This window comes from Callorhinchus milii, unplaced genomic scaffold (genome assembly GCF_018977255.1).
Source record: "Callorhinchus milii isolate IMCB2004 unplaced genomic scaffold, IMCB_Cmil_1.0 Scaffold5, whole genome shotgun sequence".
Taxonomy (NCBI): Eukaryota; Metazoa; Chordata; class Chondrichthyes; order Chimaeriformes; family Callorhinchidae; genus Callorhinchus; species Callorhinchus milii.
Window position 1 is genome coordinate 64,061,043 of NW_024704746.1, and position 16,551 is coordinate 64,077,593.

Below are 16,551 nucleotides of genomic sequence, written 5' to 3' on the forward strand. Positions count from 1 at the left end.
TGCGGGGTGAGGCCGGTGACGTGGGCGGCGGCGGCGGCGGTGGTGGTGATGGTGACGGGGTGTGTGTGAGGAGGGGGGCGGGGCGGGTGGGGTAAGGGGGCGGGGCCTGCGCGGGGGGGGGGCGGGGGGGGCGGCGGTTGCTCGGCAACGCCAGGACGCCGCAGCGCTCAGGCCGCGTCACACACACACACACACACACACGGCGTCACGTGACCAGGTGACCAGCTGACTCCAGGTCTGGGCAAGTGGATTGGGGATAATAATAATAATAATAATAATAATAATAATGATAATAATAATAATGATGATGATGATATAATAATGACGATGGTGGTAATAATAACCACAACGACGACGACCACCACGACCACGACCGCGACGAATAATATTCAAAAAGATAATTAATTGCGCAGCAGAGGAGGTGGGATTGCAATTTGATGCTCCTCTGAAAGGTCAAGGGACCTGAGCGGTTTGCCGGTTGCCCTCCCTGCCAGCAGAGGAAGCCGGCTGTTCCGGGTGTGCAGTCGCTGTAACGTGGGAATCAGTTGGCTTGGCATTGGAGAGAAAGACAGAGGGAGCGAGAGAGCGAGAGAGAGCGAGCGAGAGAGAGAGCGAGAGAGAGAGAGAGAGAGAAAAAAAAATACCACAAGGGAATTAAAGGACAGGAGCAGAACCCGGAAATAGGACTCACAGAGGAGAGAGGCGCAGTACCAGGATGAGAACTCACTTGAGTGCAGGTGAGTGTCAGCTGGAAGCTCGGTGTAAATTGTTACAGCGACCGGCTGGTGCCTCATTCATTCATTCGTTCGTTCGTTCATTCATTCACTCACTCACTCACTCATTCAGTTCATTCACTCTAATTGGTGTGTTTCGTCATCGTCATTAATAATAATAATAACAATCCTCGCATTTGATAGAGCGCTTTTCACGTCGGGAGGACGTCCCAAAGCGCTTCACAGAACACACTGTAAAGTGAATTGACCGTATATTTGTGGGCGAACGCGGCAGCCAATTGCGCACAGCAATGTCCCACAAACAGTCGTGGATTGAAGATGACCAATTTTTTTTATTGTTGTTTTTTGGAGGGATTATTATTAGGCTCTGTGGGGAGTAAGGAAACTTGCCCAAGGTTTCGCCCTGACCTGCCTGGGATTGAACCCGGGTCTCATGAAGTGCTGTCAGTGCTGCAGGCAAAATAACGTGGCTTGTGTAACTCCTTATTTTGTTTTATTTTTATTTTTAAACACTGAACAAACACCAACACACATCATCACTTCCTCCTCTCACTCCCCCACCCACCCCACCCCCCAAAAAAAGTTTTTTTTATTTTATTCTTGATCAAAATAAGAAATTCATTGGATTCTTATTTATTTATTTATTATTATTATTATTACTGGATTCATTAATTTATTTATTTATTTATTAATTATTACTGGATTATTATGTATTATTATTTCTTATTATGTATTATTATTACTGGATCATTTATTTATTATGTATTATTATGCATTATTATTTATTATTATTGTGCGTTTCTTACTTCTTAACGACTCTGGATTTTATTATTTACAGTGTTGCAGGTTTTATTTTTAAATCTTATGTTTTAATATTTTTAAACAAGAATATTTTATTATTACTGTTTAAAATCTTTGGGTTTCTCAGGGCTGCACTTGGATGCTGTGTACTGTGGCGATTGTAAACATCAACGTCATTTATTGTTGTAATATGACAGCTTTGTGGGAGCCATTTAATCAAGAGAGTTCCATTTTATGAAGATAAAGAGAAAATTAAACCTCGCCGGAGAGGGCAATCACTTTATCTTCAAAGTATCTAATGATGGATTTCGTATTTATTCCATTTATGAATGCAACAATTTTCTTTTATTTATAAAACACCCTTCATCCTGGGCAGCACCTCGGAGCACTTGTTTTATAAAATTAATAATTTGTCATTCATAAACAATGTTTCAGTACAGGAAGCAGTAATAATAATAATAATCCTTGCATTTGATATAGCGCTTTTCACGTCGGGGGGACGTCCCAAAGCGCTTCACAGAACATACTGCAAAGTGAATTGACTGTATATTTGTGGGCGAACGCGGCAGCCAATTGCGCACAGCAATGTCCCACAAACAGTCGTGGATTGAAAATGACCAATTTATTATTGTTTTTGGTTTTGGAGGGATTATTATTAGGCTCTGTGTGGAGTAAGGAAACTTGCCCAAGGTTTCGCCCTCTGCCTGGAATTGAACTCAGGTCTCTCACTTGCAAAGCGAGTGCTCTAACCACTGAGCTACAGGACTCCACAGTATATTCTATTGTGAAATACTTGGTGCAATGACGGTAACTGGAGAAGAGATATTCATTTCAGTAGCTTCCCACTTCAACAACAACAACATTACCAAATTACATTTGTAGAGCGACTTTCACGTCAGGAGGACGCCCCAAGGGGCTGGATAGTGAGGGATTTGGACCCGATCTGGGGTTGGGATCAGGAAGGGTGGATGGTAGGGGTAGGAGGCTGACCAAAGGCATGGTCAAAGAGGAGAGTCTTGAGACGGGACTTGAAGGAGGCAAGGAGCGAGGCGAAGGGACTGGGGGTTGGAGTTCCAAAGGGTGGGGTTGGAGAGGCTGAAGGTTTGACCACTGATGGTGGGGCGGGCAGGGCAGAGGATGTGGAGCGGAGGGAGCGGACAGGCCTCAAGCCTCAAGGTCGACAAACACTCCGAGTGACAGCCTAAACAGTGGGAAACCCTCATCTCCAACTATTGCAAGGATATAAATTAGGAATTTGTGTTAAACAAAAATAGAATAAATGCCACTGGAACTCTCCTCGCATTCACAACTGTAATCCACCAGCGTCTTGGCCACATTATTAGTGCTAAGACAGACATAAAGACCATAGCAAATGAGTTCAACGCCCCCCCCTCTTCCAAAGTTCTTAATCCTTATTGACCCCTTCCGGTTGCTGTTTGTGATGTGTTTAACCGGTTTGGGCACAGTTGTGCCCCTGGTGTGCTCCCGACCTGCTCCAGTTAACATTGATGCAGATCTTCTTCTCCCACTTTAAAGTGCTTTCCTGAACATTTTGAATTCGAAATTTTTTTTTGGGGGTACTATTTAATTGTCACGTTTTGAACCGTTCAGCAGCTATGGGCTGACACTCGCACTGTACTGAGTCGCGATCCACAGATATCAGGGAATTGAACCCGGGTTCCCTCGCTTGCGAGGTGAGCACGCTAACCACTACGCTAAGGGACTTTACCCCAATGAGTGTTCAGCAGGCTCTTTGACCGCGGGGGATGTTCCAAGTGAGCTCAATCTGGTGTTCATTTGCCTAACTTGAGGCCTGCCCTCTCCCTCCGCTCAGTGAGTTCCAGCCTGAATTGCAGCTGTTTTTGTTCACGTATTGTTCCTCTCTTTAAGGATGAAAGAGTGGTGGATCCAAGTCTTGCTTCTCACAGGACCGCTCATCGCTGTCTACCTCAATATCCCTCCTCCCTATCTCTCATCTTCTATGTACTCATGGCGTATGGCAGGAACCTTCTTTTCCTTCAATGGGAACCACATATTTTACAGAGGTAAGGCATGTCCAAGAGGTGACTTGAGTATTTTTAAAAAAATCCACGACTGTTCGTGGGATGCTGTTGTGTGCAATTGGCTGCGGAGTTTCGCCCACAAAATATACCGTGAACTCACCTTACAGTATATTCTGTGAAGCGCCTCAAGATGCCTCAAATACATGATAAGATGCTGTATCAAATACAAGGCTTGTTGTTATTATCATTTAAATCGCCAGTGGCATTTGTTTGCGCATTTTTGTGCTTATCGATGCAAGGAATATCTGTGGGAAATGCAAATGGATTATTTTTTTCCTCTCTAAGTTCTTGCTGTAAATATTCCTAGGTCACACTTGTCAACTGACTTCTCAATACCAGTGAGAATTTCCCATTTCCCACACCAACCACCCCTGTGAATTCTAAATGAGATTAGCAATTTAGTGCCAATCAGTGTCCAATTATAGCCAATTTTTTGTTGCGGATTTTCATTTACTGGAGCCTGGATTGGGAGTCTTACAGGACTTCTAATGCTTTCAACGATCGCTGTGCAGCTGAACAGATCCATGCCTGAGACATGAAAGCCCCAAATCCCTGTCTTTTTTTGAGCAAACAGCGAAATTATGCCAAAAATTTAGAGATTGAAGTGTATTTGGGATCAGCTGAAAAGGCTTGATTAAAAGTTGTGATTATAACTAAAAGTAGCTTGTTGGTTTGTAAAACCAGAGGAACCTCTGATATGGCTGTACTTTCGGTCACCTCCTCCCCACCAGTGAATAATGCAGAAGGCACTTGCTGCTTCTGAGTTGAAAGATTTGTAGGTTCAAGCCCCACATCGGCACTTTGACCTCACAGATCAGACTGACACTCCCAATACAGTGCTGGGGGAAGCCCTACATTGTTAGAAATGCCGTCCTTCGGCTGAGATGTTGAGCTGAGGTCCTATCTGCCTATTCAGGGGGAGGTTAAAGATCTCATGGCACAACTTAAACAGAGAAGGGGATTTCTTCGATGTCCTGGCCAACAACCTTTCCAAATAAAATTGGTCGCTCACTTCATGACTGTTTGTGGGACTCTGCTGTGTGCATATTGGCTACTGTGTTTGCCTACAAAATACACATTCACTATACTTTAGTGAATTCCTATGAAGCACTTTGAGACGTCCTTCCAACACGAAAGGAGCTATATCAAATGCAAAGATTCATTATTTTTCTTCGTTTGTTTATACTGACTCTTCCGAGAAGGCCTGGATCTCAGACAGTGTTAAAACATCCTCTCTGCATTCTTATAGTGAGTTGCCTTGATCTCTGTGCATTATATTTCAGATTCGAAGGCTGCAATTGGCAGTTCAGACACGGTGATTCTTTTACATGGCTTCCCAACATCGAGCTACGATTGGCACAAGGTAAGGAGCGGAGCAGAAAACAAGCTCAAGGTGTTTGGTCAAACTGGCAAAGAATGTTAAAGTACTGCAACAGGTAATCTGGTCCGTCAAGTTGATGGTGATGCCTTTATCCACATGAACCACACGAGAACTGTGTGCTTAACCAGTTGAAATCGCGTGACTTGCCATTGAGAGCACTGTCTAGCTTGCATAGCTAGGACCACCCTGCCTTTGACTTGCAGTGTAAACAGGAAGAAAGTTTCATATTCTAATAGCCTTCTGTGTAACAACAGGCACTTTGCTGCCATAAATTTACCTAGAAAACTGAGCTTGCTTAAACATTTCTACAATAGCAAATTTAAATGGAAATGTAAAATATTCACATGGTTATTGATGTTTAAAATCTATTCAAATATTTATTTGGAATTTTAAAAAAAATTGATCATAATGAGTAAAAATATTTTGGAGGTGGTGGGGGGAGGATTATTATCGGGTAAAACAAGTCACTGATCGGCCCAAGTATTTTAGGGATGGAAGGAAGGAGACAATAAAAATCTTATAAAGTGTATTTTGTTTCAGATATGGGAAGCCTTGACTCAGCGGTTCAGTCGAGTTATCGCACTGGATTTTCTTGGCTTTGGCTTCAGCGATAAACCTGTGAGTAGGAAGTCGCCACATTGCATTAACCCTTCAGCTCCTCTGAAAAATACTTAATAATAATCCTTGCATTTGATATAGCGCTTTATCACATCATTGAGACGTCTCAAACTGCTTCCAGAATAGATTATCAAGTGGATTGACTATCTATTTTGTGGGTGAAATGCAGCAGCCAATTGCGCACAGCAGTGTCCCATAAACAGTCATGAATTGAGTGACAACATTTGCAAAAATATTTGAAGGGCTTATTATCCCCATTGAGCGATCTGTCAATCGACTAACACTCTGGATCCTTCGTACTGCGAGGCAAACAGAGGCATGTGGAGTAAGGAAACTTGCCTAAGGTTTTGCCCTGCCCGGGAATCGAAACCGGGTCCTCTCGCTTGTGAGGCGAGTGCTCTAACCAATACGCCACAAGACTCCACTATCTGTTGGCTTAGACTAGATTATAGATTAGCCTAATGAGTACAGATGGTTAAGATAAACATGCAGCATTTTAGCTGAATAGCAAAATAGCTGAATAAACAATCAGGTTAGCTATTCAGCCTATTTACAAGTTTGTGACTGATTTAAACGCAACCCCAACATTTTGTGGTCTTTCATTTTAAATTAGCCTAAACCTTTGTATTCCCTCACAGAATTTGACCTGTAAAATGCCCTTGAAAGCCAAAGATTTGGATTAAGATGATTAAGAATTAAATTCAATCTTATTTCGGGGGCTGTTTTTCTTCCGTTCTTATAAAGAGCCTGCAGAAAACTGGCTTAAAAATTAAGGCAAATATTCCCAAATTAGCATTGTATGAAATATTACCAGACCAGACTTGTTTCACCTTGAAAAAGGAAGTGTTACTGAGTATCTCTCATGCTCGTCCAGATGGACAGTGTTTTCAGCCACTAGGCCCCGAAACTCTGGCACACTCTTCCTCTACCCGGCGTGGAGGGCGCTTTAAAAGTGCAAGTTGTTGTTGTCGTTGAGTGTGGGATCATGTATGCGGACTGGTATCCGTGTCAATGATGGGAATCTTGTGATGGACAGGTATAGTGACTGCTTAATAATACAAAAACAGCAACAACTTGCATTGATATAGCGCCCCCTCTTGCAGAGTAGCGTCCCAGAGCGCTTCACAATGGCGGAGCAGGACCCTGAGCTGGGGGGGAGGGAGGCGGTGACTGTAGGCACGGTCGAAGAGGAAGGTCTTCAGGCGCGACCAGAAAATGGGGAAGGAGGGAGCAAGGTGGAGGGATAGAGGAAGAGTGAATAGATCTATAGTGACAGAGAGTGTGGGGGTGGGGGGGCGCTTGTTGGGGAAGAGAATGGACAGCGTTCTCAACTGGAGTTAATTTTCTGTGGAGACAAAGATAAGACGGAAGAAAAAAAANTATTTGTTAGAACGGGTCAACTCCCTCAAGACAACCACGTAAGTTCAAATGTGCAACTTTGCTGCAGTCTCACGGCACGATAGAGAGTGTACGGCCACATGTCAAGTGTACAGGAGGCAGTTTGGCTTCAGCGGAGCTTTTAACAGTTATTTGGGGGAAATCCTTTGATTTAATCGCCCCCTTGTGATTTTAATAAGGCTTAGAAGGTTTTTCTTCAGGATCAGCCAGTAAGTCGTCCTGAGCGGCTGCCTATTGATGCCACAAGAGCTTGTGCCATTCTGCTCTGGTCACTGCCAGCTCCTGCTGCTACTTGTCCATTGTATCGTCACTGTTCGGCAGGGAATCATCCCACTCAGCTCCTGCTAACCGTGCAAACCAAAGCCCTCGCGGGTAGGGTGGTCCTAGCTGGATAAATGGCAGGAAAGCTTTCTAGACAGCGATGTCAGCAGCAAGCTATGCGGTTTTAGCAGGTCCGACTCCAGCAGTTACCCCCGACGCACACTCTGGGGTCTCCCCAAACCTGGCCTCTTGCCAACCTGCGCCTAATACTTTCCGGAATTAGGTAAGCAGGATGCGTCCCTCCAGGGAGAGAGTGCGCATTCCATTCCAGCAATCTTATCTCTGGGATTTCCATGTGTAGGTGGGAGGCTTGGAATTCTCAGCTTGGTTTGGATACTCTTGAGCACGGTGATGAGTTTCCGCATGTGTCAGACACTCAGCTAACCCCCCCCCACCCCGCCCACACCGCCCCCACACCCAAAAAAAAACACTGCTCTATTCAGACCTTCCTGTGGGATGGTCCAACCATGTCAAGCTTTGTCTGGGTACATGACCTGTTCCCGGCTGGTATTCATTCCATTGCCCTCCCTGGGGTGACCTACTCTTCCATCCCGTGGCATATTTGCTCTGCCTGTCACAGCCTTCTCTCCCTGACCCTGTGCTGCTGCTCGCTGGCTCGCTGTTCTTTTAGTGCACTCAGTCCTTCGGATAAGATGTTAAACCGAGGTCCCGTCTGCTTGTTCGGGCGGATGTTAAAGATCCCAGGCACTATTTGAAAAGAGAAGGGAGTTTCTCCTGGTGTCCTGGCCAACAATCCCCCCAAAATAAACTGTGGGACATTGCTGTGCACAACTGGCTGCCGCATTTCGCCCACAAATACACAGTTTATCAATAATAGCAACAACATCTTGCATTTATGTTAACGCTCATGGTATGGAATTTGGTTCAGGACCCCAGTATCCTGTGAAGCGCTTTGAGACATCTCAATGACGTGATAGGTCGCTATATCAAATGCAAAGATTATTATTATTATTAATAATAAAAACCAAGAATGTTCCGTAGATGTTGTTAGCGTGCAGAATTGCTTGGGAAAGTGCGGAGGCAGTAACCTGGGTGTCACGGCGACCTGTGTTTGCTTTTTTTGCTTTACTTAGAGGCTGCACCGATACTCCATCTTCGAGCAGGCGGACATTGTGGAGGGGCTGGTGGTGAAGCTGGGCTTGGCTCAGCAGAAAATCAACATTCTGGCTCATGATTATGGTGACACAGTTGCACTGGAACTGTTGTACAGGTTGAAACCATAAAATACAACGGGGTCAGATTAGCTCGGTGTCTGTGTGCGTCTGCCTGCGTCTGTGTGTGTTATGTGGTGTGCGTAGGTGTGTGCTTATGTGTGTGTGTGGAAGGGGATATGCGGGGAATGGGTTGCTGTGTTTATGGGAAAGCTGATAAGGTCGCTGGCTGGAGTCTTCCACTGCTGTAAATGAGCATTGATAGCACATCTCTTGTAAAGGATGCATTAGGGTTGAAAATGCAGCATTCGCCAAACAAAAGTCAAAACACTGAGGAAACTTATCTAAGCTTCCAGCCTGTCCAGGAATCAAACCCGGACACTCTCGCTTGCGAGGCGAGCACGCAACTTAATCCTACGTGTAGAAATTTACACTTCCAATGACTGATTATTATTTTTTCTTCTGTTTTAGGCATAAACATGCTAAGCCTGGACACTTAATGATCAATAGTCTGTGTTTGTCAAATGGAGGTACAGTGTTCTATTTCTGTTTTATCTCATTACAATTCATTACTACAGCTTTTACAAAAACCTATTGCCTTTTCCTCCACCTCCTGCATACGTAATGTTCTTTGTGATCATTTTAGGTATTTTCCCAGAGACTCATCATCCGAGGTTTGTGCAAACGGTTCGTATTGGATTTCATTACCTCTTTTCCCATCCTCCCCAATTTTTAAAGGTTTAATAGAGGTGTTCAACATGATGAGGGGTTTGGGGAGAATAAATGAGGAGAAACTGTTTCCACTGGTGGATGGGTCGGTAACCAGAGGACACAGATTTAAGATAATCGGCAAAAGAAACAGAGGGGAAATGAGGAGAATAATTTTTTTACGCAGCGAATTGTTACGGTCTGGAATGCGCTGTCTGAAAAGGTGGTGGGAGCAGATTCAATAATAATTTTCAAAAGGGAATTGGATATTTACTTGAAAAGGAACAATTTGCAGGGCTGTGGGGAAAGAGTGGGGGAGTGGGACTAGTTGGACAGGTCTTTCAAAGAGCCGACACAGGCACGGTGGGCCGAATGGCCTCCTTCTGTCCTGTAAGATTCTATGATTCTAATTTTTCTGCCGGGATCGTATCCGAGAGAGTTAGAACCTTGGGATGATTTTCCTCTCCTTAACACAGTACCCGCACCCGTCTCAGGTGAGATCCATCAACGCATTGAAAACAGGATGAAACCTGGGACCCATTAGGGCACAGCTCGTCACTAAGTCACTAAGCCACGTGCACAATTTTGGAAACTCTGAAGTAAATTCCACGTTCACACGGTTGAAATCAGTTGATCGCAAGAGGTTTGGTTGACGATGTCTTCCCAGACAATTTGATGCTGCTCTTTCTATTTCAGCATCACATTTTATAAATCAACTAACGTCCCTTTCCAGTAGCCCGTTACACTTGTTGATCACCCTCTGTGTAGGGAAAATATTCCTGGAGTCTGCCCTAAAATTGCCTTTCGATCATATTAGTCGTTTCTTGTAGGACAGAGTGTACATAACTGTTGCTGCTGTTTGTAAGGAATTAGAGTATTGATCCACAGGGTTAGATATACCGTATAACGCATAAATAAAGTACGTTTTCAATTATTGTTTGTTTCTTGTTCACACCAGCTACTCAAAGACAGCGGGTTGTTGTCATCAATCTTCACCAGACTTATGAACCACTACTTGTTTTCCAAAGGGTGAGTTTCGTATCTGTACATGTGACTTGAAACAACAGCAAACTGTTCCTTTTTGACCAAGAACCTGCAAAGGCACATTGTCCATTCCAACAACAACAAATTACATTTGTATGGCGCCTTTCACCTCGGGAGGACGTCCCAAGGTGCTGGACAGTCGCATCAATCCAGGTGCACAGCTCCACACTCCGTGACACGTGCCATCCCAACTAGGTGCGGGCTTTATGTTTGATTTGATTTTCCACTTGTCCTTGCACAGTGCGCCGGTGAGAGAGCACAGTGGTGTTCTGCTGCCAGGCCTCCTGCCTTGTGAGAGGGGATAGACGACAGCAGCGTTCCGATATCTGTCTGGTTAAGAGTGCACACCGTATATTCTGCGATGCCTTCTGCGGACGGGCCTTCTGCCACTCTGCCCCCACCTTCTGGAGCTCCATCCCGGAGTCCTTCCATCTCGCCCCCTCCCTTGCCTCCTTCAAGACCCATCTCAAGACCCTGCTCTTCGACCTTGCTTTCGATCACCCTCCTTACTCCCCCCCCACCCCGCCCTCCACCCTCCCCGATCCAGCAAACTCCGGGTCCATAAGCTTCAGCTCTATCCACTACACCATGGGAGCTGCTCTAATTAAACCGTTTTAGCTATGGGTTACCTGTAAAGGGTTGAATTATTATATATTTATGCATACTTTTAAATCTTTAAAAAAAACTAAGTCAAGGCATAAGCTTGCACCTTGAACAGCATTCCCTAGCGCTAGCACTAGTTACTAAGTTTTTGCTTTTAAATAATGGCTGTAAATAACACGGGTGCAAGCCCTTGGATTAAGGGCGTAGTTTTGACAGTTTTTTTTTAAAACCCCGAGCGATGCGAAAAAAATGCATCTTAATTTAATTTCAACAATAATAATCCTCGCATTTGATATAGAGCGCCTGATCACGTCTTCGCGATACGATACAAAATTACGCTTGTGAAGGGCTTTTCACGTCGGGAGGACGTCCCAAGGCGCTGTGTCACAGCAGATGTCTCAAAGCGCTTCACGAAATATACTGTAAACACACTGTAAAGTCAATCGACTGTGAATGTTGTGGGCGAAACAGTGAGGCCAGGTTAAAAACAGTTTCTTGGCGTTTTCCAGGATCAGTGCGGTGTTTGGCCCCTACACACAGCAGACAGACGCAGAGTACTGGGATATGTGGACCGGTGTCCGTGTCAATGACGGGAACCTCGTGATGGACAGGTATTTTACAAAAACAACAACAGCTTGCATCTTTATATAGGCCCCTCGCGCAGGGTAGAGTCCCAGAGCGCTTGACAGTGGCGGAGCATGGCGCTGAGGTGGGGGGGTTGGGGGGTGGTGACCGTAGGCATGGCCGAAGAGGAAGGTCTTCAGGCGCGATCCGAAGCTGGGGAAGGAAGGGGGCAAGGCGGAGGGGCAGAGGGAGAGCTTTGTGGCGTAGTGGCTGAAAGCGCGGCCATTGATGGTGGAACAGAGGATACGAGGGACATGCAGGAGGCCGGAGCCAGTTGAGTGGAGGCAAACGGGTAGTGGGTTGGGGAGCGGTGGGGAGGTGAGACGAATGTGAGATCTTGAAATCGATCCGTTCGGTGATGGGAAGCCGGTGGAGCCTGGCTAGAACTGGTGTGATGGGGGTTTGTTGCGTGTGAGTATGTGTGCGGCGAAGTTCTGGATTAACTGGATTTTGTGGCTAATCTTTTGTTGAGGGCCATAATTTCGAGCGGTTCCTTGTTCAAGGGCCGCTCTGAGCAAGGAAGCTGCAGCGGGGAAAGATGGGTCTGTACCTCCGTCTGTACCTATAATTCCGAGTTCGTTCAGCAGCTCATTTCAGTCATTCCAACCGTGGGAAGGTGTCAGATTCGGAGGCCAGACATTTCTGGTGGTGTTAGTCTGAAGGTCATAATCTTAATTTTTAAGATCATGAAGAATTTTGGTAAAATCCTTAAATTCCGCGCACCCAGTGAGAAATGGAGAATTGCCAGACCTCAAAGCAGGAACCCTCCCAAGTGTGTGGGACGCTGCTGTGCGCAATTGGCTGCCGCGTATCGCCCACAAAATGCACAGTCAATCCACTTTGCAGTATATTCCGTGAAGCCCTTTGAGACGTCTCAACGACATAAAGAGCTATTTATCAAACGCGAGGATTATTATTATTATTAAGTGAGGCTATCGAGAGATGTTTATTAGGAGGAGACACCTGCTCATGGCCACTCCATTATTAATAAAAGAGAAGACATAAGTATTTTAGTATTGACGTGAAGCTTCGAGATCCAGGAACAGTGAACAACAAATATAAAGCTTGGCATTCTCTCCCGGGAAGAAAATTATTTGATTCCGTTCATTAACATTCCTCATGGCTGTTTCACACTGTCATATTAATAATCATTGCATTTGATATAGCTCCTTATCACGTCGTTGAGACGTCTCAAAGCGCTTCACAGAATATACTGTACAGTGAATTGACTGTATATTTTGTGGGCGAAAAGCGAGTTAAAAATTTAAAGTTAGAGCATTTAAGAAAAAGGTTTAACTTGCCAATTTCTGCTGCTGCTGTAACGCTTGGATGTTGTCGCATTTTATTTTGTTCTTTTCCTCAGTATTTTGCAGTTTATCAATCAGAGATCAAAGTACAGAGATCGCTGGGTAGGAGCCCTGAGTTCTACAGCTATTCCACGTGAGTGCATCTTGGACTACTCAGTGAGAGAACATGAGTACTAAATCCTAAAGGATCCACTTCGCAGTCATTAAATTCTTTACTGATGAGTAAATCCTTCGCATAATGTGTTTTTTCGTGTGGTCAGCCGTGTGGGTGTCTGACACATGCGGAAACTCATCACCGCGCTTAAGGCTCTCCAAACCAAACTGAGAATCCCACGCATCCCACCTATACATGGAGATTCTAGGGATAGACTGTTGGAATGGTATGCGCTTTCTCTCTCCCTGGAGAGACGCATCCTTCTAATCTAATTCTGGAAAGTATTAGGCGCAGGTTGGCAAGAGGCAAGGCTTTGGGGAACCCAGAGTGTGTGTTGGGGTGATTGCTGGAGTCTAACCAGCTAAACCCTCACAGCTTGCCATTGGTGTCATTGTCTGGCAAGCTTTCCCGCTGCTTGTCCAGCTCGGACCACCCTCCCCGTTAGGACTTTGGCTTGCAGGGTCAACGATTAGTTGGGGGTTCAGCATCCTAACATGGTACTGAGTCATAAAGACAAGGAAAGTCAGGTTCAATCATTGGTCTGTCAGTCAGGGTAATGGCGAGGTTGGCCCCAGGGGATAAAATGAATCAGATATCCCACTTGTTCAATCACACCGACTGATACTTACAGACTCAAATAGCAAGTGAGCCTCAACATGTTGTTTGTGTGCGTGTGGTGCCTGTTTAGCTGATTTTCTGTACTATCCCTGGAGTTACAAGTTTCTCTCCGAGCTGGATCACAATGCATGTATCTGTAGTCACGATTTATGTATTTTCCTCGCTCTGTAATATATTTACCAAACCCTGTGAACACGAGTGCATGTTGTTTTATTGCAGTGCATTTAATCTACGGACCTCTGGATCCTGTGAACCCTCATCCTGAATTTCTGAATCTCTATCAGTAAGTGATCATCTTATTATTATTATCATTTTGCCTATGTTGGATGCAAATCTTAAATGTTTCACCGTGGAATGAAAGTGTTCTTGACTTTGCAGTACCTAGTTATAGGACAACTATAGTTTCCTTTATGTTCAGTGTTGAATATTTCTTGGTGCACTGGATCACAGGTAAGAGTGCAACCAACTAAGACATGGGATTTGTTGGATTTCTGCCCTGTGCACATCTTCAGTGCTATGTTGGAAGATGTTTCCAGCACTGCCTTTCCCATTTTACCGATTGGACTTCAACAAAAACTACTTCAACAAAAACTAGTGAGTTCGGATCATCAGTAATGGTATCCGGCTGTGCGTTTGTGAGATGATCTGCCATTTTCTGACGCGTAACATTGACGTTTGGTTGGACTTTAGGTGTTTAGATGGAGTCCTGTACCTTAGTGGTTAGAGCACTCGCCTTGCAAGCGAAAGGACCTGGGTTCGATTCCCGGGATAGGTGAAACGTTGGGCAAATTTGGTCATTCGATCCACTATGGTTTATGGGACACTGATGGTTCGCAATTGGCTGCCGAGTTTCACCCACAAAATATATAGTCAATTCACTTTGAGGTGTATTCTGTGAAGCTCTTTGAGCCGTCTCGTAGATGCGATTAGCCACGATATTCAACATGGGGAGGGGAAAATAATTATTATACAAGTTGTACTGAAAGTAGTTCCCCCATATATTCTCCTTTCATGTCGGTATTATGCTTATTTCTTTCCATGGGCAAATTCAGATTGAATGGGCATTTATTTTACCAGCCAAATTATCTAAATGTTTGAAGGGATTTACTGAATAGGTTCTACAGTACTAAATAAGATGGTGTTACGCATTTTTTTTTAAAAAAAGTAATAGTTTCTAATTATTGAATGTTATTTACTGGTTGATGATTAACATGCTTGGAAAGCAGGTTGAAATCTAGTGGGTAGATTTGAACAAAAATATCCCTCCACGCTAGACATAACCAAACAAAAATAATTTGGTCACTCGATCCACAACTGTTTGTGAGACACTGCTGTGCGCAATTGGCTGCCTCGTTTCCCCCACAAAATACTTTACGGTGTGTCCTGTGAAGCGCTTTGAGACATCTGGAAGAGGTGAAAGGCGCGATACCAAATGCAAGGATTATTATTATTAACCTCCACTTCCTTTCAACGCAACAGGAAACTGGTACCTAAATCTACCGTCTCGGTTCTCGATGACCACATCAGCCACTACCCTCAGCTTGAGGACTCATTGGGTTTCCAACAAGCCTACATCAATTTCATCAACTCCTTCTGACCATGGAACTATTATTTAAACTGCGACAGTAAACAACAGCAACTTGAGCTTTGACCATTATGGTTGACGAGTAAATGTTCAAAAGCAACTTTTATTTTAAAGGGATTGTTACTTAAAACAAATGGAGCTTTTGTTCTTCAAGCTTTAAACCATTGTTGAGTAATACTTTACTTGCTCTGTTACTTTACTCTGTTTACCAGTTACATGTCTCACCAGCTTCAAATCCTCCTTTCATTTTAGTAGAATAACAGGATCACTGAGAAGAACATCTCACGAAAATAATATGCAATTGGCTCAATGCTCCACGAGTTAATACCTTCATTTGTAGAATTAACTGAATCCTTTTTATAAGGAGTGATTGAGGATATAAAGGTGATGCAAAGCTAGATTTACACATAATAGACTTGGTTAAGCAAGTCAGGGGTAACATGGGATTTAGTAAAGATTTTCCTTATATCAGGTAGACAACAAGGGGATTGAACTATATTTAACAGGGATACAAAAAAAAATTGTTCAGAATAAATCCACAAATTACATAATATTTTATCCCCCCCGTTGTTTTCTAGATTCTTGGAATGCAGGTTTATTCCGCAGCTTAGTAGTAAACTGTTTATGTGGGCTATTGTTTATTTTTGTAGAATTAACTTTACTCAAAAATCTACCAAAGATGTAACATAGCAGTTGCCATTCAGCCATGAATTGAAACCATTATGTGCACGGCATTTGGTAAACTCACAGAAGTACTGCATTGTCTGTTTGATGACCCCGACACAAGACGTACATAGTTCTCTTGCAAACCAAACTGATTTTTACTCTGCTTCTGAGACCCATCGAATCAATCACACAATTAACAATATTACAGTCTGTCAACTCAACTGTGTCTAAATTGGCTGCTGTGTTCACAAATGGTCACTCCACTTTACAGTAAACCCTGTGACGAACGGTTGAGAAGTTTTGATGGCATGTTAAAGCTCTATGTCTAATAGAAGTATTATATCACAATATTTTATTGACTTAGTAATGTAGTTACATATGATTCGAGTCTAACCAGAACATTTGATTTGCTACAGAATTATTTTCTACATCAGCAACATTTAAATAAGTCTTAATAAATCAAGAATTTGGCATTAATTTTGAGTATTAAATGGTTGCAAAGACATGTTAAATCTTACAGCTCACTACAGGTTGACATATTTTGCAACAGATTTTGCAGTTCTGCTCATCAAATGCACAAAAGACTGTACATTTCAAAGTATATATTAGTGATTGTTGTGCTATCAGGGTAGAGTCCCATCTTTTCCAGTAAGGTGTACGGCTATACTGTGCAAGTCGAACAAAAGATTAAATATTTCAAATCAAACCATCTTGAAATTGTTTTCAGAAATTTGTATGCATTACCAGTAAGCAA

The 16,551-nt window shown here is 43.8% G+C and overlaps 1 protein-coding gene across 2 annotated transcripts; it reads left to right on the forward strand.

The window, feature by feature from the left end:
• The first annotated feature begins 1 nt into the window (after position 1).
• Positions 2-16,503, forward strand: mest. 2 transcript variants are annotated; one of them, XM_007890842.2, is made up of 13 exons: positions 2-59; positions 498-737; positions 3,426-3,580; positions 4,882-4,961; positions 5,520-5,597; positions 8,411-8,547; positions 8,960-9,018; positions 9,135-9,175; positions 10,155-10,225; positions 11,353-11,454; positions 12,831-12,907; positions 13,766-13,829; positions 15,026-16,503. In XM_007890842.2, exons 3-13 carry the CDS (start codon positions 3,427-3,429, stop codon positions 15,141-15,143), a joined length of 981 nt encoding a protein of 326 aa, XP_007889033.1. In that variant the 5' UTR covers positions 2-59; positions 498-737; position 3,426; the 3' UTR covers positions 15,144-16,503. The 2 variants fall into 2 exon arrangements, with proteins under 2 accessions (XP_007889033.1, XP_007889032.1); XM_007890841.2 differs by lacking the exon at positions 2-59 and having other exon boundaries at positions 376-737.
• Positions 16,504-16,551: the final 48 nt, after the last annotated feature.

Coding starts and splice junctions, on each gene's coding strand:
- mest (XM_007890842.2), top strand. CDS start 3,427: ATGAAAGAGTGGTGGATCCAAGTCTTGCTTCTCACAGGACCGCTCATC. Junction 8,548..8,959: donor GCACTGGAACTGTTGTACAG/GTTGAAACCATA, acceptor CTTCTGTTTTAG/GCATAAACATGCTAAGCCTG. Junction 12,908..13,765: donor GAGTTCTACAGCTATTCCAC/GTGAGTGCATCT, acceptor GTTTTATTGCAG/TGCATTTAATCTACGGACCT.